Source organism: Manacus vitellinus, unplaced genomic scaffold, assembly GCF_001715985.3.
Source record: "Manacus vitellinus isolate BGI_N305 unplaced genomic scaffold, ASM171598v3 scaffold_0_pilon, whole genome shotgun sequence".
NCBI classification, from domain to species: domain Eukaryota; kingdom Metazoa; phylum Chordata; class Aves; order Passeriformes; family Pipridae; genus Manacus; species Manacus vitellinus.
Genome location: NW_021938789.1, coordinates 11,726,932 through 11,749,509, shown reverse-complemented (window position 1 = coordinate 11,749,509; position 22,578 = coordinate 11,726,932). Strand labels below are relative to the sequence as shown.

At 35.7% G+C, this 22,578-nt stretch overlaps 1 protein-coding gene across 1 annotated transcript in view; it reads left to right on the top strand.

The window, feature by feature from the left end:
* Window positions 1-18,411, top strand: part of ADGRA3 (adhesion G protein-coupled receptor A3) — a 43,866-nt gene extending 25,455 nt beyond the window's left edge. The window contains exons 10-19 of the mRNA XM_018067878.1: window positions 1,216-1,365; window positions 4,065-4,226; window positions 4,489-4,692; window positions 5,803-6,016; window positions 6,163-6,371; window positions 11,078-11,202; window positions 11,750-11,873; window positions 13,724-13,869; window positions 16,178-16,273; window positions 16,462-18,411. Coding sequence (XP_017923367.1) covers window positions 1,216-1,365; window positions 4,065-4,226; window positions 4,489-4,692; window positions 5,803-6,016; window positions 6,163-6,371; window positions 11,078-11,202; window positions 11,750-11,873; window positions 13,724-13,869; window positions 16,178-16,273; window positions 16,462-17,704 — 2,673 coding nt within the window. The 3' untranslated portion in view covers window positions 17,705-18,411. The remainder of the gene's footprint in view (window positions 1-1,215; window positions 1,366-4,064; window positions 4,227-4,488; window positions 4,693-5,802; window positions 6,017-6,162; window positions 6,372-11,077; window positions 11,203-11,749; window positions 11,874-13,723; window positions 13,870-16,177; window positions 16,274-16,461) is intronic.
* The last annotated feature ends 4,167 nt before the right edge of the window (window positions 18,412-22,578 follow it).

Genomic DNA, 22,578 nt, shown 5'->3' with positions numbered 1-22,578 from the left:
GTCTGGAATTTTTAGCAGTATTCTGCACAGAAATTTATTGTCTGAGATTAATATTAAATGTAATCATAAGCATCTTTAGAGCCTTTGAACAAAAAGGTAGTTGAGCTGTTTTGAACATTAGAATTTTGCCAAGCATTTTAAATTGAATAAGGGTCTAAGTTTAAAATAGAATGATGCCCTTGTAACATTTGTATAAGAACATGTATATTTCACTGTTCTTGTTTGTGTATACTGAACAGGTATAGTTTTAGCTGAAAAGTAATTGATGATTAAAGAAAAAATTCAAAGAAATTATACAGAGTATCTGAATTTGAAAGTTGACTTTGTTCAGCGTGTGTTACGACTTTGAACTTTATTTGCACTTTAAATACATGACTTCTGACATATTGGCAGAAATTATCTTCTGTTAGTTGCATTCAAATCTATGTGCAAGTGCTAAGACAGCAGGGACAAAGACAGAGTTGTGCTTATGTAGCACATTGCAAATTTAGTAGGGCAGACTAGATATCTGTACACCACAAACCAGAGAGACAGAACCTCTCTAGTTTGGATTATCATGGATAAACAGCATCTGAACATGAGCTGATAACATTTGCACAGCTTTCCACTGTGCTATATAAAATTTCCCATTTTCAGTCCCTGCTAGCTCAGGCATGTTGATGTTGTGTATTATTTAGTGAAGAATTTTCCAGCATGTGGCTTGCTTCAGGAATGAAATCATGAGCTTTGTCACAGGAGATCTGTCTTGGTTTTTATGTTTGTATTCCTTTCCAAACGTTTCTATAATTACAGAATTGAGAGTGAATGCTACAGCAGTGGTGTGTTTGAATTTGTTTTAGCTTCTCTTGCTATAAAATGCTGTATTTTAGGAGCTTTCTGTTGTCATGCCTAGGCTTTGGTGAAAATTAAAATAAGCATTTGACAGTACTGTTTTGGGGTTTTTTGCTCTTTTTTTTGGTGCAGTACCTCTCTCCTTTCTAGGACAACAGCACAAAACCCAGTTTCTGGTTGCAGGTACAAATCTGCAGGTTCTCTGTCTTGTAGGAAATGTTTTGCTTAAAATCTTAGGATGGTAGTCCTTGGTTACTTAAAACACTGTCATTCCTGTGGAAATTGCTCTCCTCTTTGAGAGAATGCTTATTTATTAATTGATGAAATGTTGTCTCTACCTTGTACTTTTTACTTCAAAATGTTCATGTTTTGTTCTCTATGTAGATGCCTCTCAACCTTACTAATGCAGTGGCAACGGCAAGACAGCTCTTGGCTTACACTGTTGAAGCAGCAAATTTTTCTGATAAGATGGATGTTATTTTTGTGGCTGAAATGATAGAGAAATTTGGAAGATTTGCTGAAAAATATAAAGAGGTAACTGGATAATTTGCCATCACTTTAAAGATAATCATAGTGTTTGTCCTTAAGTGTTCTGAGCAGTGAAACCTTCCCAACACTAGATGCAGGCACTGAGTTAGTGGATTATCAGATTCTATTGCATGTTTTTGTTTGTTTAGTAGGTCCCTGAAGTTGCTGACCCATGGTCACAGACTTTGCATTCGCGCTGAGATGATCCAGCATTCACTGGACCTGTAATGTGAGTAACACCTCTGGTCAGCACTGGAGCAGGGAGATAGGTACAGTAAGTCTGTTTTTATTTAATATGGAGTGGGTCACACAGGTTTTCATTGGTATCCTCTTATTTAAAAATACAAATAATGAAAGCCTCAGAGATCCTCTCAATAATGAATAAAACAAGACTTATATTCTCCCCTTCCACCATGGTAGGCTGTCTTTATTCAATATTGAGCTTTATCTCTAAGGTTTTCAGTATTCTTCTATCTTGCAGGATATAAAATAAGACATTAAAATAAAATCTTAGAGAATGCTCATTGCTGGGGAGAAAAATATAAGTAGTGGAATAATCCCACCAATGGGTAGGAACTCTCTGTTTCACTGCTGAACAGAGGTTTTATTGATCTCACTGTACAGTGCATGTTGGGAAGTTGGAGACTACAATGCCTCAATATTAAACTTGTTCAAAAAAAGAAAAGGCAAATTTTACCCATCCACCCCTCAGCAAACCATAAATGCTATTTCTACATCCTTTGCAGAACTCCTTGGAGAATTTTCAAGCTAAATCTCCTTTTTTACAATCAGAGTTTGGATTTTTTTTGCATATTTTGGAATTACACACACAGTTCATTAAATGGCTGCTTTTTTACCTAGTCTAAAATAGAAACATGTTTTAGATTACTGCATGATTTACTGCATTAAAAGAATATTTGTTTCTCAGCTGTGACTTATTGTCTGTAGAGTGACATAATCTGGCATTACTTGGCCGTATCTGAAGGTAATGGATAATATGAAAAAATAGGTTAAATTCATAGGTAGTTTTGGTCTTAGAGTTTCTTTTAATCTCAGTTGGTTGGATTTGAAGCCAACCTTTGATTTGCTGGTATATTCAAGGAACATGAGTGCAGTTTCATGTAATAATTGTAGTAGCTATTAATGAGACTAATTTCTTATGAGGGTATTACTCCACAAACTTGTTCTTGACATTGTTATTCATATCTATTTACTTACACCGTCTTATTGTTAGTTCCTTAGTTTGTGTTACAGTGGCTATTCTGAAAGATTAGTACTATGAACTATAGAAAGGTTCATTTAATAGCTCTTTAATATCAGAAGAAAGAAGACAAATGTTCAGAAAGTTCTTATCAAAGTGTCTTGTTAGAATACAGTTGGAAAAAATTGTGCATACCTTGATAAGCAGGAGAAAGAATAGTGTGTAATATACTTTAAAAGTATGAAACAACTTCAGTTCTTCAAGTTCAGGATCCTTATACTGATAATTTATTGTAAAATCACCATTTGTTGATGTGTAAAACTTGCTACCTCTTTTCAAGTAGTAATAAGTTATAATAAGGACTTTCAATTAATTTAACTTTGATTTGTTCTTGAGAATATAATGAAAACAGCTACAGCCTGCAAATTTTACTTGAGATTCTGTGTTAGTTGTTGAAAATTTTTACTGATTATAATTTCTATCCCTCAGAGAGACAGTTCTAAAAGTAGTAAATATTTTTATATTCCAATTCTGGCCTTTATTTTTAAAGATTAAAAAAAAATACCCCAAACTACTGTGTTCTCTCCTCTGAAAAGACATTGGGAAGCCTGGATGGTAAAGGATATGTCTTCCTCACCCTGCCCTGTCTCTCTTCAAGCAGAAAATTCTAGTCCCTAAATTTAGCAACTATAAATTGCATTTCAGTCAATTTAACTAGAAAATACACTCACCTTTGCTTTGTGGTCCAGTATTTATCACTGCTCCTTAAATGTTTTGAAAATCCAGGGTAGGTCAATGTTGTCAATGTAGGTGCTCGTTAATTTTGGCAGAGTTGTGGCGTCAATAAATGAGTTCCCTTTATAGTTTGTATTTGTTTGTCATCCAGAAGGCAGGGCAAGGACTGTGAACATAAACTTAAAAGTATGTAATTCATGATTTGAAAGCAGTACTGCTGCTTATAGGTATTTACTGTCTGTCTCGTGTATACCTGTGACCTAAAACAGGTCATGCAAAATAAAAGACAAGCAAGAAAGCAATCAAAAAAAGTTAGACCTGCTGAAAGGAAGTGAAACAGGAGCGTTCTGTGCTAATTTTTGCTGTATTACTCTTACTCTCTTCAATCACACACGCAAACTGTATTATTGTTAATTTGAAGTTTATTTTAGATTTTAAAGTTGATTGTAAATAGACCTTTAAACAATTAGTACAGTCAAACATGGAGTATTCCTCTCTTTGCTTTTAATGAAATATCTGTATTTATCATGGATTTTTTTCTAAGTAAAATATAAACAAATTACATTGGCATAACATTTTTCTTTGCTGGAGGTAAATGTCTGAGTCAAAGTATTTCAGTATCTCAAGATGACAAGAGGTGACTGAAACAGGAACAACCAGTTTCCTTTTGCGTTTTGTGCTGTCAAGTCGCTTTGTATTTTCTGATAGTGATCCTACTAGATGAACACTTTCAAAGCTATAACAGAGTCTTATTTCTCTTCTGTGTTAGCTTGGTGATGTGATGGTGGACATAGCAAGTAACATTATGTTAGCTGACGAACGTGTTCTGTGGATGGCACAAAGGGAAGCCAAAGCTTGTACCAGAATTGTACAGTGTTTACAGAAAATTGCTATGTATCGGCTTGCAAACGGAGCTCAAGTTTATTCTACTGTAAGTATGAATTGATTTATTTAGAAGACAGTTTTCTTGCTCTTGAGTTTAAATAGTTTTTTATTTTTCTTAATGTGGGTGTTTTCTGAAATGTCTACTATTCCTGTAGGGAGAAGAGCAATACTCTGAACAGATTTATCCTTGCCAGATAAGCAGGAAAGGTCTTCATGACAGGTTATTTTGTGAAGGCAGAGAATTCCTTTATTTATTATCCTTTCTGTGGTGTGTGAAATTATTTTATGTTTGATTTTTGTCATCACAGTATTCTCCAAATATTGCTCTTGAGGCCTATGTAATAAAGGCTGCTGGCTTCACTGGGATGACGTGCACCGTATTTCAGAAAGTGGCTACATCAGACCGTACAGGACTCAGTGATTATGGGAGAAGAGATCCCGATGGAAATCTAGATAAACAATTAAGCTTCAAGTGCAACGTTTCAAATACACTGTCAAGTCTGGCGTTAAAGGTCAGATACTCTGTTTCCCTACAGACTTTGTAATAATACCTTATGTATAAATATTTGGAAAACAAGTTTATAATTATTAATTTTTATGTTAAATTAGCATTTTTATGTAATCCAGAATGACTGTGACAGGAATTAAAGGGACAAGGGATATTAGAGTTTGATTATAAAGTAGGCTTTTTAATGGACACAGTTTTTAATAAATAGGTGTGGGTTTCTATTGAAAGGTATTCAAAGTTCTTAAGTTGAAGGATCCTTTCAGACCTTTTCATAAGGATGGAAACTGAAACACTCCCTAGTTCATAATAATATGTCTTTATTTTCCTGTATTTTCACCTTCATTACATATTAAACAGATATTACCAGTCTCCTTACATATCTGAAATACTCTGCTGAGAGTGATACTGTAATAAGCATGAAACAGAAAACAGACCTGAAAGGTTAATTTTGTGTTTGTCTGTGCATATAGTGTATACACACACACACACGTATATATATCTCTATATGTGGGTGTGTATAAAATGGAAAAACTTCCTCATATTCCTTAAAAGTATTTTTCAGTTACGTTCACCACCTTAGCAGTTTACTTTTAATCACCTTATTTGCTTTAATGTCACTGCAGGGTGTATATTAGAAATTATACTTATGTAATTGTATGAAATTATGTGCATTCTTCTCTACCCAAGTATAATTTATATACAAGTTAAATGCTGTTTGTATACAGCATTCCTGTATATCCTGTTTTGAATAGTACTAGTGCCCAATTACAGCATTTCTGTCTGTATGTTTGCCTTGGTTGCTGCTTCTAGTTGCCGATAGTCAAATCTTGTAATACTTTACTGAAACCGACTTCAACTTTACTCTCTCTAAAAAGTAAGGCAATTGCAGAATCTTAACTTTTTTTTTCTTTTTAAAATTTTTTAAGACTTTAATAACTTGATTAAGCTATTTTATCCTAGATTATTTGGAAACACAGTGTAATAGGTTTGTCACAATACACAGTCTGCTAAATGCGTTCATCTCTGACACAGTTCAGTTAGAGGAGTTGCTGATTTAGTCTTTATGAAGAGTTTCACTTTCTCTTTAGAACTTTGAAAATCTGTTTATTTCTAGAACACAATTGTAGAGGCTTCTATCCAGTTGCCAGCTTCCCTTTTCACCCAAAAACAAAAAAGAGAAATCAGACCAGCAGATGAATCTGTCTACAAGCTTCAGCTTATTGCATTTCGCAATGGAAAGCTTTTTCCAGCAACAGGAAATTCAACAAATCTGGCTGATGATGGGAAACGTCGCACAGTTGTAACTCCAGTTATTCTCACCAAGATAGGTTTGTTTTTATTATTACTTTTTTATGATCTTTAAGAAACATTTTGACTCCCTTGTTTTGACTAGTGTGTATCTAATAAAAGGTTTTAGCATCTAACGCCTTACATGTTGAGAAATTTATGTGCACGTACGTTTCCTTTGCAACAGATGGTTTAAACCTGGCCAGTCACCATGTCCCTATAAATGTGACACTGCGGCGCATTGCACATGGAGCAGATGCTGTTGCAGCTCAGTGGGACTTCGATCTACTGAACGGACAAGGGGGATGGAAATCTGATGGTTGTCACATCCTTCTGTCTGACGAAAACATTACTACCATCCAGTGCTACTCCCTCAGCAACTATGCCGTCTTAATGGTATGACACTTAGGATTGCATTTCTTTCTGGAACTTAAAAATGCTTCAAGATGCAATTCTGTTTGAGTTTTTCTTGTGTTAAAGAGAACAAGCATTCCCTACATTTAATTTCACATAAAACTAGACGTAATAAATAAATCTTTAGTTTTTGCTCGCGTTGATGTAAATGTTGAGGTAAGGTGAGGCTTAAATGGAAATCTGTCCAAGTGGAATTAATTACTGAATATGCTAGACACAAAACTATTTTCATATGTGAAGTAATACATTATAGGAAGACATTTTAATGAGCTCCTTAATCAAATAGGCTTTTATGAACTTTAGTCTAGTAATGACAGGTTTTCTTCTACTGTTACCTTTATTTTAAACTGTATTCTCTCTGTTAGATTAAATTTGTTGACTTTATGTGTTGGCAGGACAGGAGTGTTTTCCCATGTATTTTTTTTTTCCTGTGATCCATAACCAAAGACAGCTATTTCATTGCAAATTAACTGTTCATTTGCTAGTATGTAGGTCTATTACCAGAAGACATCAATTGAAATAGAAAAAAAATCAAAACACTTAGTAACTATCAAAAATATCTTTGAAATATTGCTTAAAAGTATCTAAACTCTAGTCTTAGCATATTGATATCAGTAAAATGTTTAACCAATTCTAAAATATGGTCATAGAAAAAGAAAAAGGAGCAAGACACCTTCTTTATTGCTCTTCAGTTGTGAAGACTGACTTCTTTGTCTGAGCTCTTAATTTCGGAATCTGGCCTAAGCAGTTTCCCTTTTTACAGATGATGACTGCTACTCTGCTCAGCAGTAATCACCACAGATACTAAATGATAAAACATGATAAATAAAAATGGTAGGCTGATAGGAAGCTGAATGAAATAGTAAGAGGTTTAGGAAATTGTTAACTTTAAATTTCTGATGGGTTTTGTTGTAGTTAATGTGCTCTGTGTGGAATTACATATATATTTTTATGTAATTGTGTGGAAGAAAGAGGATTACTCTATGATGATCAGTGGATGAGAAGTTGCTGTTTTTCTTTAGCAACTCAAAGTTTCAAAAATCTACCTTAAAAGAGAATTAAATAGTAGAATACCAAAAAGCTAAACATAAATAAAATTGATTTAAATGCCAAGGTTTTAAAAAATGCTCGAAGAGAGCAACTCTTCATTTTACCTCTGAGAGTACTGTTGTAAATTACTTTAAACTGTTACAATCCTAGAGTTCATTTATTTTTTGTATTTTTAAAATATATAATCCTTTCCTAAAATGTAACAGCATTCTTTAAAATGGAATTAAACTTCACTTTTATGTGTAGAATGCATGTAAAGGGAGGTTATGCTTTGAACTGGTCACATTTCTGTTACCCGAAGAAACAAAAATGAAAAGGATGTTCAATCTGCTTCTGTAAAGACTATTTCTAAATTAATACATGGTAAGATTGTATGAATATCTTTTTGTGAATTATAGTGAGAACTGTTGACAATCAGAAATCAAAAGTTAGAGAAAGGGGCAGTTTTCTTCTCTTTCTGCTGGTAGCTCCCATTGTATACTTGGTTGAAAGTGGTATTCCTTTAATATTTACTGTTTACCAAAATGTAGAGAATGGAGGGATGGGGGTAGGTGGAGGGGCACAGAGTAATAATACTTAGCTGATATATGTTCCTTGGACACAGTTAACAGGCTGCAGAAGCTCTGGATGTCTTAAGTGGCTGCTGAAGAAGGTTTGCATACTGCCTATCTGTATATTAACCAAAAAGCCATAATAACCTTTTTCATTTGTAAACTCTCATCGTGTTGTGAAAGTCTGGGTTCTGATCCCAGGCTCAGAGGAAGTTCTTTTGAGTTCAGTTTTAGAAGTTTGCTTTTTAATTCAGCAGTTCTCATTAACGTCAAATACATGGACAGCAGTGGTAGAAGGAACCTGAACACGGTAGTCCATCATCCTGGCTGGATGGTGAATAACTTAACCAGAGTTATTTTACTCTCTTTTAGGCTACTTTACTTTAGTATGTATGTGTGCAGAAGAAAGCACATTGTAACATATTGACCTGTTTTCATACATTTCAGAACATCATGTAAAGTCCTCTGATAAGGAAACATTACTGAGTGTCTAGTTGTCTGATCTAGTGATTTAGACAGATACAGTTGTAGAACTTTGTATTTATTTGGAAATTATCTTTACTACTGTTTAATAATAGAAGTGGTAAGCAGGAGATTCACCTGGAAACTCATTATTATAGGCTTCCAGCAAAGTTAAAAAAGCAGCAGTGGTGGTTGAGAAGAAACAAGAGTTCTGCTAGTTGAATATGAACTCCCTAATGTTCTTAATGTCATCTCTACTTTTATTTTACTGTCATTCTTTTTTACTGAATTTAGAATCAGTTTAGCTCAGAAGTAGCATTGTTAGCTCCCCTCACTCCATTTAGCAGGTCTGATAAAGAATGTCAGTAATTGATAAAAATTCCACTGAGTTAGTGTATACTGGGTCAAGGCCTTTGCTAGCTCGGCAAAGCATATTGAGTTTTTCTCAGATGTTTTAGATTATTGTAGATCTTGTGATTTTTAGCTCTTGTTCTTGAAATTTGCACCAGTATGTGCATGACATCATGCTACCTGGTGCCAGTCTGGAAGCAGTAACCAGAATTGTCCTGCACTTTCAGTTCCCCGATAATCACGGTCCAGGTGTGACAAAATATTAGCTCGTGCTTGTAAGAGCAGTGAGTTCCCAGGGATCTCCAGCTGGATATCATCCAGGCCATGGGTAGTGTTGAAATCAGATGACACTGGCTGCCTGAGGCATAATATCTTATGATCTTTTTCCAAGTGCCAAAGAAAACGAAACACATAAGAATCAAACTGACAATCCGATGAAATTAGTTTGAAATGAGGTTGTTGAGTTAGTTAGGAATAACGCATTTATATTCTGATCAAAAAACAATTCAAGGAATGGTGAAGAGACCGCTGACTCTAATTTAATTGTAAGCCTCAATTCAAAAACTCTTTTCCTGTCTATGAAATCAGATTACCTGTCTTAAGCTTAAAACCAGATTGTATATCACTGATTTTTCTCAAAACAAACTGAAACTTTCTCGTAATGTTTTTCTGTTCTTTCTGAATGCCAAGTCTGTTCTCCTTTTCCCTAGCACACTTTTGAACTTTGCCAGCTTTAGAACTTTGAGTGACTAACTCAGAATTATAGGTGAGAGAATTTTATGTATCCACCCATTCTGCAAAATTATTTTAAATAGATTTTTCCACTAATCATAGCTAAGAAGAATTACTTTATTTTCTGCTGGAAGGGACTGAAGGGGTTTTCTTGAGTCATCCTGTTGTGCCTGTGTATGTCCACCCCTGGAAGTTTTGTAAATAGTAACTGCTTCCAAACAGAACTGTTCCTTCAGAAAATGAAAATGTCACTTCAGAGTGAATTCAGAAAACTTAGTTGATGCTATGGAGCCGTTGAATTCTTTGAGTAATCAACTATCTATTCTGGTCAAACAGTAATCATAGAATAACAATCTGGTAGGAACATCTGGTGCCATTTGGTCCAGCTCAGAGTTTGAATACCTTCAAAGTCAAATCAAACTGCTTTAGGTCATATTCATTCAAGCTTTCAGTATCTCCAAGAGCACAGTCTTTCTGGGCAGTATGTGACTGCTTCAGAATTTTTTTTCCTGTATCCAATCATAATTTTCCATGTTGCTGGTAATAATGTCTGTTGCCTTTCATCATTTCATGGTTCAGCTCCAGGAAGAGTTTGACTCCATTTTTGTTATATCACCCCAGTAGGTAGTTCAATATAATAATGAGATTTCTACCCTCTTCCATTCCTTCTTAAAGACTGAAGACATCTTCAGCCTCAGATATTGTGTGCTTCTGCCTGCTGATCATCCTGGTGATCTGTTAGACTTGCTCCATCCAGTATGTCAGTGCCTTTTTTGTGCTGGGGAGCCTCAAATTGAGGAGAGTGCTGCACAGTGCTGAACAGAAGGGAATTATCAGCTCACCCATGTGCTGTCTTTGTGCTCACACAAGTGTGGCCTTAGCAGTGTCACCTATAGCCTGACTTGGGGTCAGCTTTTGTCTACCAGTACCTCGGGTGGTTCTTTGGTTGTTTTCTAATCAGTACAGTGCCTAGCCGATATTTTTGTGTGCATGGGGTTATTTCATCCCAGATGCAGGTCTTTTAATGTTTTCCTTTGCTAAATGTCATGATGTTTTATCAACCCATTCCTCTGGCTCACCAACATCCCTCTGAGTATCCTCCACTCTGTTGATCAGTCCCCTCAGTCTATAGCATCATTCACAGAATTGCTGAGGTCACTTTCTGTAGTGTTCTTCCGGTTGTTGAAGAAGATAACCATAACTTAAACACACAGTTGTTCTACATGCTGTACACACAAGTATTTTAAGATGAAGAAAATGGTATGTGTCTAAAAGCTGCTTACGTCTATGTAACTTCAAGCATATATGAAGTTTACTTCTGTAAGATTAGAATCCAGCCAGAATAGCAGGTAATTGCAGAAGAAACCCAGGAACATCAAATAAATAATTAGAGAGTCAATTTGGGGGGAGTGGGGAGGGAAAGAAGACATTTCATCTGGAAGGTTCCTGTTACTTCTTAATTTGTGTTTGCTTTGTCATTTCTTCACCCTCAAAAAATAGTAAGATACAGTGGACTAATGTTATTTTTGGTTTTGTTGTCAGGACTTGACAGAAGCTGAATTATATACACAACCAGCTGATCTTTTGCATCCAGTAACTTATGCCACTGCTGTGGTTTTGCTAATGTGTCTGTTGATGATCATGGTCAGTTACATATACCATCACAGGTATGAATCAAAATTACTAGACTAAAACAATTAGTTTTAACATGCTTGGGACTGACTAAGTTTTCTTTTTGATTGGGGCATGATATAGTAATATGCGTTTGGTGGTGTTTTCCCTCTAAAAATTGTTGATGAAGACTAACAGTTAAGCAAATAGCTATTTCATCTTTCTTGAGTATGATAATTTAGCTCTCATAACCATGTCTTTCCTTTGATTTTTGACTTTTGCTTCATGATGAAAGTAGAGACCACTCAAGAATGATGGTAGAATTTAACAAACTGTTCAGCCTTTTACATTTCTGTTGATGTGAAAGCTTGAAAGCCTAAAATTTTTAAATCAAGCCCCAAATAGATGTATAAAGCTGGTTAATAGGAGGATGTTTTAATTTCCTGTGATAAAGGCCAGAGATCATATTTGTTTACAAAGTATATGGTAGTCAAACAATCATTAACAGTAATTATATGTCATTTATCATGTGTATCTTGCTAGTTTCTGAAAACCAGGAATGTCAGCTATGTTTTATATTGTCTAATTTTTTTCTCTTAACAGTGTGATCAGGATCAGTGTAAAAAGCTGGCATATGCTAGTTAACCTAAGCTTTCATATTTTCCTGACATGTGTGATGTTTATTGGAGGCATAACTCAGACCAGGAATGCCAGCATTTGCCAAGCAGTAAGTAAACACACAAACACTCGAAAAAATCAGTTTCATACTTCTATATATGTATTTTCACCCCTTGCCTTCTACAGAACTTTAGTGCTATATAGGCATTCACCAGAATGTAAAATTTAGACAAAAAACTAATGTTTTGTTTTGGTTTTAGAATCATAGAATGCTTTGGGTTGGAAGGGACCTTAAAGTTATCTAGCCTAATGCCTCTGCAATAAGGAGGGACAACTTCAACTTGATCAGGTTGCTCAGAGACCCAATCCAACCTGACCTTATCTGCCACTTCTTTGGGCAACCTGTGCTTGTATTTTACCACCCACATTACTTCTGTCTAATCTAATCTTTCAGTTTAAAGCCATTACCCACTGTCCTGTCACTACATGCCCTTGTAAAAAGTCCCTCTCCATCTCTCTTGTAGCCCAGTTTAGGCACTGGAAGGTGCTATAAGGTTTTCCTAGAGCCTTCTCTTCTCCAGGCTGAACAACCTCAACTCTTTCTGTCTTCATAACAGAGTTAGAGATTCTCTTTTATTTTCAAGAAGTCGTGAAGATAAAACTAGTTCAGTACTGGAAAACCAGAAAAGTATTTCAGAAGTGCAGCAGAAATTTTTTTCCCAAAATGCTGTCACAAAAAATAAGCTTTGTCTGTTATTTTTATTTTTGAGACTTACCTATTGTAAAACTACTTTATAGGCCTGTATGTGACCTTTACAGATCATGTGAAATCTGGTATTAAACTACTTATTTCCACTTGCTCAGTATAACTGAAGGGGAGGGAGAGAGAAGTGTTTCAAGCCTGCGTGCTTTCTCTAAACAAACATCACTAGCTTTATTGAGACTTCTCTTTTTTAATGATTTGCTCTTCTGAGACTTGGCTGTCTCCAATTCAGTTGCAGTATTTTAGTATAATAGCAGTTGCTGCTTTGGAAAAATGTCAGTGGATTTTTTTTCATGTTTTCTCTTTGCATCCAGTGATTCAAAAAAAGTTTCTAATTGCTCACTGTAATATTCCATAGTGCTTTTTGTTTGAATTTACACTAGGGTTGACAGGTCAAAACGTTGCAATGAAAAATATCCCTGATCTTTCTCCTATGTACACGTACATGTGTATGCACACACACGTACACACATACTTTTTTTCCTTACATTGGAGACAGTAATCCTTCAGGAGAAATCCTGTGTTACAGATGGGCTGTTTGAAAGTTGTACTTTTACTGGTGATTGAAAATTGCAGTCATCAGGAACTAAAGTGTTACCTCTTCCATTCTGTTTTTGTGCTGTCATGACAGTGTTGCCATATAAGCAAGAACAAACAGATTCTGCTGTGAAGCAGACTTTTTATTAATGTTTGGGCTGGTTAAATATCTAATACACTTTCTCTATTTTTGCATAATATTAAAATCCCTGTCTGTATTTTGCCACCTGCTGCATACTTATCACAGTATTATTAATTTGCTGTTCCCTTACTTGTTTCAATTTGAATAATACCTGTAACACAAGACAGTTTAAAGTTGTCTTTTGTAAAATGCAGTTTCCTAAAGTGTGTGATTGATATGTAATCTGAAAAATTTTTGTTAGTAAAGTTCTTCCCCCGTTAGTAAGTTATCCTTCCATTAGAGGCAACAGTAGCTATGTAGCCATTCCAGATTGAGCTGATGCAAAAATGGGTTTGCATATCATATTTTACTTTTTTTTGAAAACTACAATGATTTGACACTTAGAACAGTCATAAAATAAGAGATGTGGTTTTTTTCCATTATGGCAAGTTGTGTGTTTAATGGTTAATATATTAACTCAGTAGAAAGGAAGTGTTTGGGAGTTAATTCTTCTTTTGTTGCTTGGTTTTGTTTTAAGGTTGGGATAATTCTCCATTATTCCACTCTTGCAACAGTACTGTGGTTGGGAGTGACATCTCGTAATATTTACAAGCAGGTAACCAAAAAGGCAAAAAGGTGTGAAGATCCTGATGAGCCACCTCCTCCACCCAGACCAATGCTGAGGTGAGCCTGTTGTTTGTTTTTGTGAGTCATTATTTCCCAGGTTGATATATTTATATTCTGAGCAGAAAATGTAACAGGTCACTACTGTTTTGTTCTTTCCAGGTCAGTAAAGTTCCTTCCAGATTTTTCTATTCCTCAGCATTATATTAAGGAGGGTGAGCTGAAGGATTGTTGGTCTTTGTGTATTACAGATGCAAAACTGTGCTGATGATATGTCAGTTAAGAAATTGGTAGTGTTTCAGCATCACACTGAGGGTCTGATAGAGACTTTAGATAGCAACACAACCCATTAAATTATCATAGAAGAAAGAATGTGCAGAACTGTATTATCACACAGCTAAAAACGCTGCAATTTCAGTAAATAAAGTTTAATATGTTTTCCAAAGATTGTTTCCAAATAATTTGAAAAATAGGGGTGTCACTTATTATCAAATGAAAATAGTGTTCTTTGTGAAGCATTCCTCGTAGAATTTTTATTTCTGAAATCCCGGAGATGGGACAAACTATGAATTTTACCTTGTGTGACATGTTCTTCGTAGAAAATACTGTCATACTTTGTTCATGTTGCCTCCTGGGCCCGGGGATATTAATTAAAAACTGCTACGCTGAAATTCTCCACAAGGTGGCAGAAGTTGATTACCTTTGATTGGTTATAGGCAAATATTTAAAGAGCTTGATTTTTGAAGTACAGAGACTGAAGAAAAACAGAAATGCTTTTCTGATTATCTTCAAGTAAAATTTGCAGTACTATATACAGCATATAGAAGTATTTAATTGGGAAGTTAGAAGGTAACTATTTATACCACTTCATTACTATATTTGCCTTCCTTAACTTTTATTATTTTTCTTTTAAGAAGAAGTAAATCTTTTGTATTCACTGTATGCTCACCACCAGCTGTGCCTTCAGCAGGATACTGAATAGCCTTTTTAACATGTTATGACTTTTTTTCCCCCTCATCCCTTATTATTTGTTTAGAAGTTCTTGCTTTGGAAAATGTTGCAATAAAATTACCTGTCTCACAGGCTCAGCTTTGCATAGACATAAACACAAACATGCAATTTCAGATCTGAACACCTCATGAGTGACAATGGTGGCAACTCTGGAGACAAGTATCAGAACAGAACAAACATGCTTTAGATTTTTCAGACTTCCTCAGTGTGCAACTTCTTGCAGATCAGGAATTTCCTCAGTTAGATAGATGTGTGATGTTTTTGCACGGAAGAGCCACAGAAAGTTGGGGTTTTTTCAGTTGTCTTCTAGGCATATGTTCAAAATAAAATTACCTGTTGTGTAGTACCCATACTGCCACAGAAATCTGCTCCATCTGGCCAGCTTCTGATTACTGCATCGAGATACAGAATAAACCAATGTCAGAATTTGATCTTTGTAGGATTCAGCAACTAAATAATACATTCAGTGTATCTCAATTTACAAGAAAGTCTTAATTTATTTCAGACTGTTGTGTGTCTCAAGTGATACAGGAGCAATTTCTAGTGAAATGTCCAGGACCATCAGAATAGGTGTCTCTTGTTGATAAAACAAACTGCTCACCCATATGTCACAGTAGTAGTTTTCACTTGTGTGTTCTGATCTGAATTTGGACTGGTTTGATGTAAGCTGCAGGACTGAGTGCCGTTAATTGGAATGATTGTCAGTAATAACTGACCTACCACTAATGAATTCAATCTGAATTCATAGAAACTGGAATGAAAAGATACTCCAACAACATATGCCCTTTGTCCTTGTGAAGGTGTATAGTTTTCATTAATACCCCCACAGGGAAGCAGGAGATGTATACTATAAAATTACAGAGTCCATTAAAATTAAAAAAAACCCCAACCTGCCATCCACCAAAGCCATCCACCCCAAAAAAATTCCAAGTAGCATGAGTTCTTATGGCTGATTTTCCTTACAGTATATATTAGGCAAGTTCATCTCTGGAACACGAGACATACCACTTACTATTTTCCTTTTAAGTTTTCATATTCTCTTCTAGCAGTTTACAACTTCTGACTGTCAGCTTTTGCTTCTTCCTTCTAATCCTGTATACTTCTGTTCAGTGTCTGCAAGTGGGAGGTGGGAGTGAGCCGCTGTGAGAGAGATGCAGCTTACAACAGGAAGAGAAAAATTGTTGTGAGGAAGACTTAGAGAAGAATTGATGTTGCCAAAGCCCAAAGCTTATTCACCTTATTTTCATAAAGAACTTACATATTTCTCAAATCCTGGAAAGCTCTTATTTCTTTCATAGTGACTGAATAAAATCCGTTGCCATGAAGCAGACATTGATATACTGGATTTCCTTTTTAGGTTCTACCTTATCGGTGGAGGGATCCCTATCATAGTTTGTGGAATAACAGCTGCAGCAAACATCCGAAATTATGGCAGCAGACCTAATGCTCCTTAGTAAGTACCACATAACTGAGAATTCTGAAAAGATTTCATAGGTTTACTTTTCTCCCAATACTTGTTGCAATTAATTCTGATTCCTCCAGAAAATGTAGCACAGCCAAGATCATTTCAATGAACTGATAAAAGATAAGTGATTTGTGAGAAGATGTTAATTTTAGTTCTTTGTTTTGTTTCTTTTACAGTTGCTGGATGACTTGGGAACCTAGCTTAGGAGCATTTTATGGACCAGCTAGCTTTATAATTTTCATAAACTGTATGTATTTTCTCAGCATATTTATACAACTAAAACGTCACCCTGAACGCAAATATGAACTTAAGGAACCCATCGAGGAACAGCAGCGTCTGGCCACCAACGAACACGGGGAACTGGCTCATCAGGATTCGTTGTCAGTGTCACTGGTTTCCACATCTGCTTTGGAGAATGAGCACAGTTTTCAAGCACAGCTTCTGGGAGTCGGCCTTACTTTGGTTTTGTATGTCACACTGTGGATCTTTGGAGCTCTGTCCGTTTCCCTGTATTATCCCATGGACCTGATCTTCAGCTGTTTCTTTGGGGCAACATGTTTATGCCTCAGTGCCTTTCTTATGGTACACCATTGCATTAACAGGGAAGATGTCAGGCATGCTTGGATAACAACTTGCTGCCCGGGAAGGAGTACGTATTCAGTGCAAGTAAATGTGCAGCCCTCCAGTTCCAGCGGAACTAACGGAGAGGCCCCAAAATGCACCAACAGTAGCGCAGAATCCTCATGCACAAATAAAAGTGCCTCAAGCCTAAAAAACTCGTCTCAAGGTTGTAAACTAACTAACTTACAAGCTGCAGCAGCTCAGTGCCACCCTACTTCTCTGCCGTTGAACACAGGTCCTCAGCTTGATAACAGTCTGACTGAACATTCAGTAGATAATGATATCAAAATGCACGTAGCTCCCTTAGAGGTACAATTTCGGACAAACGGGCACCCGAGTCGGCATCACAAGAACAGAAGCAAGGGACATCGTGCCAGCAGGCTTGCAGTATTGAGGGAATATGCATATGATGTTCCCACAAGTGTGGAAGGAAGTGTGCAAAATGGCTTACCCAAAACTCGACAAAGCAACAGTGAAGGGCACTCAAGGAGCCGAAGAGCCTATTTGGCATATAGAGAACGCCAGTATAACCAGTCCCAACAAGACAGCAGTGATGCTTGCAGTACACTTCCAAAAAGTAGTAGGAATACTGAAAAAACAATAGCTACCAACAACAAAAAAGATATTCCAAGGAAACCAATAGTGGCTGAACTGGAAAACCAACAAAAATCTTATGGCTTAAATTTAGCCATTCAGAATGGACCACTTAAAAGCAGTGGACAGGATGGACCCTTGCTCACTGCAGACAGTACTGGTAATATTAGAACTGGGTTATGGAAACACGAAACTACTGTGTAGCATTGTAATTCATTATGGGACAAGTCCATATAAACTGTGATTACACATTCCTGAAAGCTATTAACACTTTTAAGGACTGTTTACAAACTCTAGGTACTTTATGCAGGGAGGGAACAAAGATAATCTGCTGAGCAAAAGATTGTATGTGTTATTATCCTTCCTGTTCCTACAGAGATGAACTCTTGGTATTTTGTGAAATTTTTTTTGAAACATCAGTCTTTAGAGATGCAGAACACAACTTTGTACATTTTTATTTTTTACCTGTAACCCTGCAGATATGTCCACAACACATTTCAAATTTGTATTTAAATGTATAATAAATAGTACTTTCCCAAGCAGCCAAAAGTTGGACTTATTTTTTGGGGTTTTTTAAAATATTATTGCACTGAATGCCATCTTGATTTTACTAGTTCAGTATCTGAAAATTAGGAGCTTCAGTTACTAAAGAAAATGCTTGGTGTCTCAAACAGACAATACAAATAGCTCAATCACTTTCATAAGGCCTAGAATTTGGTTGAAATGAAGAAGCTGTGTTTTAAAGGGATTTTTTAGTATACAGGCAACTTGTTTTCTCCAAATCATTGTCTTGTACTTGCTGCATAAGTTAGTTATATTTTTAGATAGTTGTGACTTACTTTATTGCAATTGTACAGAATTTTCGCTTACTCAATAATGTTTTTGAATAATAATCTGTTTTGCCCTCATAATTACCTGACTCATATGGAGTTTTTTAAATTTTTTTTAATCATTTGTATTTGAGAAGGTTATGAACAGTCACAGACAACAGATACTTATTTGCAAAGGTCATCAGTAAATACCAGTCAAAACACATGCTGTTGCAATAGTGTGGGAGAATAATAGTGCAGGTGTTTTGTTAGGTAGGCATGGGATAACCTGGTAAGAATATGATAAGTATGCAAAATCAGAGTCTTCGAGTTCAGTGTCACGGTACAAGCTGACTTGTGAGAGAGCATTTTGAGTTCCGAGTTCAATTTTCACTCCCTTGCAGAATAATCTCTAATACTACAGTGTCTGTGTTTAAAAAAAACACAAGGAAGTTTCAGTAGCAGAACTATGTAAATCAGGTTATCAGTTTAAAAAGCGTGTAAATTCCTGCAGAACAAATAGCTCATATTTTACAATAATGTACAATAATGCAATTTGTTACAATAATGCAAATTTTGAAAAATAAAAGTTCTAGTTAAGCTAATTTAAATTTAATTACAGTGTAATTAAAAATAAGAGTCAAGCTAAAAATACTTTATATAAAATGAAATCTAGAATAGCTTATTTGTCAATTATGAGCTTTTTTTATACTTATAGTTTTCTATACTTGTTGACACCTCAATGTAAACAAGATCATATTTTGTGTCATCCTGCTGCTGTGACAAATTTGATGTTGCAGTTGCAGAGTAATGCTTGGGGTTTTACCTGTTTCTGGTACTGATACCCATTTTTCTAAAACCACATGTATTAAATAAAAATATGTTTGTTAATGCATTCCCTGAGATTACAGTTAACAGCACTCTGACATGCTGCCTCTCTACTCCCCTATACATGTCACTTGTATTGCACACCGTGAGGCCATCACAGTTGCTGGAGATCCTTGGCTCATCTGTTGCTTTTTAAATGCCTGGTTTAGCTCTGAACTTGAGAATTGTCCATCTGGCTGCAAACTCTAATGATTTTTTCACGTATGCCTCCTTGCAATCAACTCCTTTTTCCTACTGACACTTTTTTTCCTCTCCTCAATCCCTATCCTTGGTAAAACCATCAAAAGTTTCTTAGCCATAAACCAGGGTGTGCTTATACTCTTCTTCTTTTAAACCTGGTGACACTTGCTTTTCAAAGTCTGTTCTGCCACTACTATAAATGGGTAAATACACTCACTGTTATCGGGGTGACAACCAGCTTTAACTACTGCTGTTTCTAGTCTCTCCCTTTTTTTTTTTTGTAGATAATACAAACTACCCCACTTTGTGTTATCTGCTCTCCTTTAGGTATCTGATTAATGATTGTAGTTATTTTCTCGTTCCACAGAAGGCAAAACTGGGTTTCTTGTGTGGTGGGGTTTTTTTTCCATTGGAATGATGTAGGTGTTTTTTCATTCAAAGTTTAATTACAGCTCTGAAAAGAAGCTTGCTTTACACTGTTCGGAAAGAAAATATGAAAAATCCTGAAGATTTTGTGTTTCCAGTTTCCTTAATAAGATACTATACTGAATAACTCCACTTTTTTTTTTTTTAGAATCTTATAACCTGCCCTCCATCTTTCTGTTACATAGGTTCTTTCAATTTAAGATTCTTCATGAGAAACACAGCAGATAAGTGTATTGTGCAGTGTTTGTCTGCCTGTATCAGAGAATAATGTCTTAATTTATTATCATCTGAGCCAAAGTACTTCTTATATTAAAAGCAAATGTAGCTATGTATATAGTGGTGACTGAACTGAGCATGTTTATTAGTGCAATGATTTAAGAAATATTTTTACATTAATGACCCTATATGCACCAAGGCTAGTGATAGTTATTAGGTACTTAGAGAAGAGCTTATTCTTCATCATCTCATCAAAACAGGGCAAACCATCAAGCTATGCAGAAGTATTACACATAGAATTAATTTTAAAGGCATTTTCAGGATCAGTTTTAAGAAAGACTGAACTAGTGTTCAATTCCAACAAAACCTGTGCAAAAGGTGGCAAATGCTATAGGCAATGGGCAAGGGGATTCTAAAGGATAACTGATCTTACTCTAAGTCCCTGTCATACCTTGTTCAGATAATAATGAATCTGGCTCTTTTGACATTTTTCCACATTATATATGGATTATATTTTTCTAGCACTATAATTTTAAAGATAATATAAAGTAGGCTTAAATTATTTGTATTAGTGTAGACAGCTGATTAAATATAATCTAAAAGTATCTGAGTTTGGGCTACAGACTATATCTGAAGAGCCCTCAATGATTAAATTGCTGCCAGTTGTGCAACATACAAATTCGTCTCGGAGATGATTGCTGCTCTTAGCACATGCCCTTACACTTACTTCTGCAATTCCGTTTTCATGACCTGCTGCACTTGGAATGGGATAGGATCAAGTTGCTGGGTTTGACTTCTAGATCCAAAAATGTATTTTTGCCACCAAGAGGAAAACCCCTACACCAAATAACAACCCACAAACAGCAATTACAAAGCATTCAGTTGTCTAAGATGCATTAGATACGCTGCCAAATAGCTTTAAAATGTAGATATTTTATATATATTTGGGTTTTGCTTAAATTATTTTCTTTGGTAATATCTTTAAGTTTCTTTTGTTGAGTGCCTATCCGTATGGTAGCTGTAAGGCCAGATACAAGCTAAAAGCTGCTCTCTTGAAATCAGGAAAATAGAATAGCAATCAAAACTGAGTCATACGCTTGTCAAAATGTTCCTTAAAGAATTCTTAAATGGTAACTACTCACAAGAAGGAAAAATAGAACCCAAATCCTAACAACACTGTCCTGTTGCAGAGCTTTGTACAATGCATCCAAGATCAATTCAGACTATCAAACCGACTATTAGAGGCTGCAGTAATTACCTGAATGGGTCCATACATTGCAAATTGTTTAACACAGTTTTTGAGTACAGAGAATGTCAGACCTGTAGCTGTGCTCAGATACACTTAACTAGAACACCCAACAGTGACAAGTCTGAATTGGGTAACCAAGTAGCCAAGTACTTAAAATCTTATTCCATTTGTTGCTTAAAATTTGAGTTGTGGTAGCCGTACTATATTATACGTAAGTATTTTTGTTATTTAATACATGTGGAAATGTAGGAAATACATGTAGGAAATAAAACTCACTTTTGGATTAGAGAGACACTTTTGAAAAAACTATCATGAGCAAAGAGATGTTTTTGAAAAGGACTTTTCACTTGCTTGATGAACATCTGCAAAGACAATTAGCACATGCAACAGTCATTGCTTGAATGTATAATTAAGACATGAAGATGCAGATATTTTGCCTTTTACTGAATGAAGAGTTCTCTGTATCACTGTTTGTTCAGACATAATGTGTTATCAGAACACCTTTGATGCTAATTATTTTAAATTTGTGTAGGTTAAGGAATATTTCAGGTGTTGGAAGAAACAATTACTTTTTGCTAAGTTTTTGTTTTTATTTAATTTCATTTTTTAGCAGTTCTCTGTTAACACTGCTGCTTGCTGAAGCTATTGATGTGTAGTATTGCTGCTTTTTCACATCCCTGAGCAAAGTGAAGGATCAGTTTGCATTGGTTTTGTTGGGTCACAATTTCTAGATCTTAGAGATTAATGGCATAGATATCTGTGAGAAATACGGTTCTTGTAGTTCAAGATTAACATAAAATAATTTAAATGTGATTTTTTAATCCTTGTCTTCAAAAATGGGGTCTATTGTGTTGTAGGAGTTTGGTTTTAGTTTAAATTAGGTTTATATACCTTCTCTGGTTCCAGGATTGGTTGAATATGCACATTTGGGGAGATGGAGGAGGAAATTGAGTGGTGGGATCTATGAATACAGATATACAATTTATTTTATATGGAAGACTTAAATTTTGAAAACTGTTAGATTAGTAAGATTGTAAGTATGGCAAAGTTTTTCCTCTGTAATACTAGCCCACCAACACCACCTCTCCGCTGAAACTTGCCTCCATACAAGCAGGTAGGAAATAGCCGTCCTTGGCTACAGGTGGTGAGGAAAGCGGCCTCTGCCTGATCTTCACTGATCAGCCACTTCTTAAAAAGCCCTTGCGGAGCTGGTGCTGCTGATCAGGCCTCTTCGCTGCCTGCAGTTGTGGCTCACTCATATATCATAGACCAAATCTTGAGTCAAAAGAAGGATGACTCTACAAAGTTGC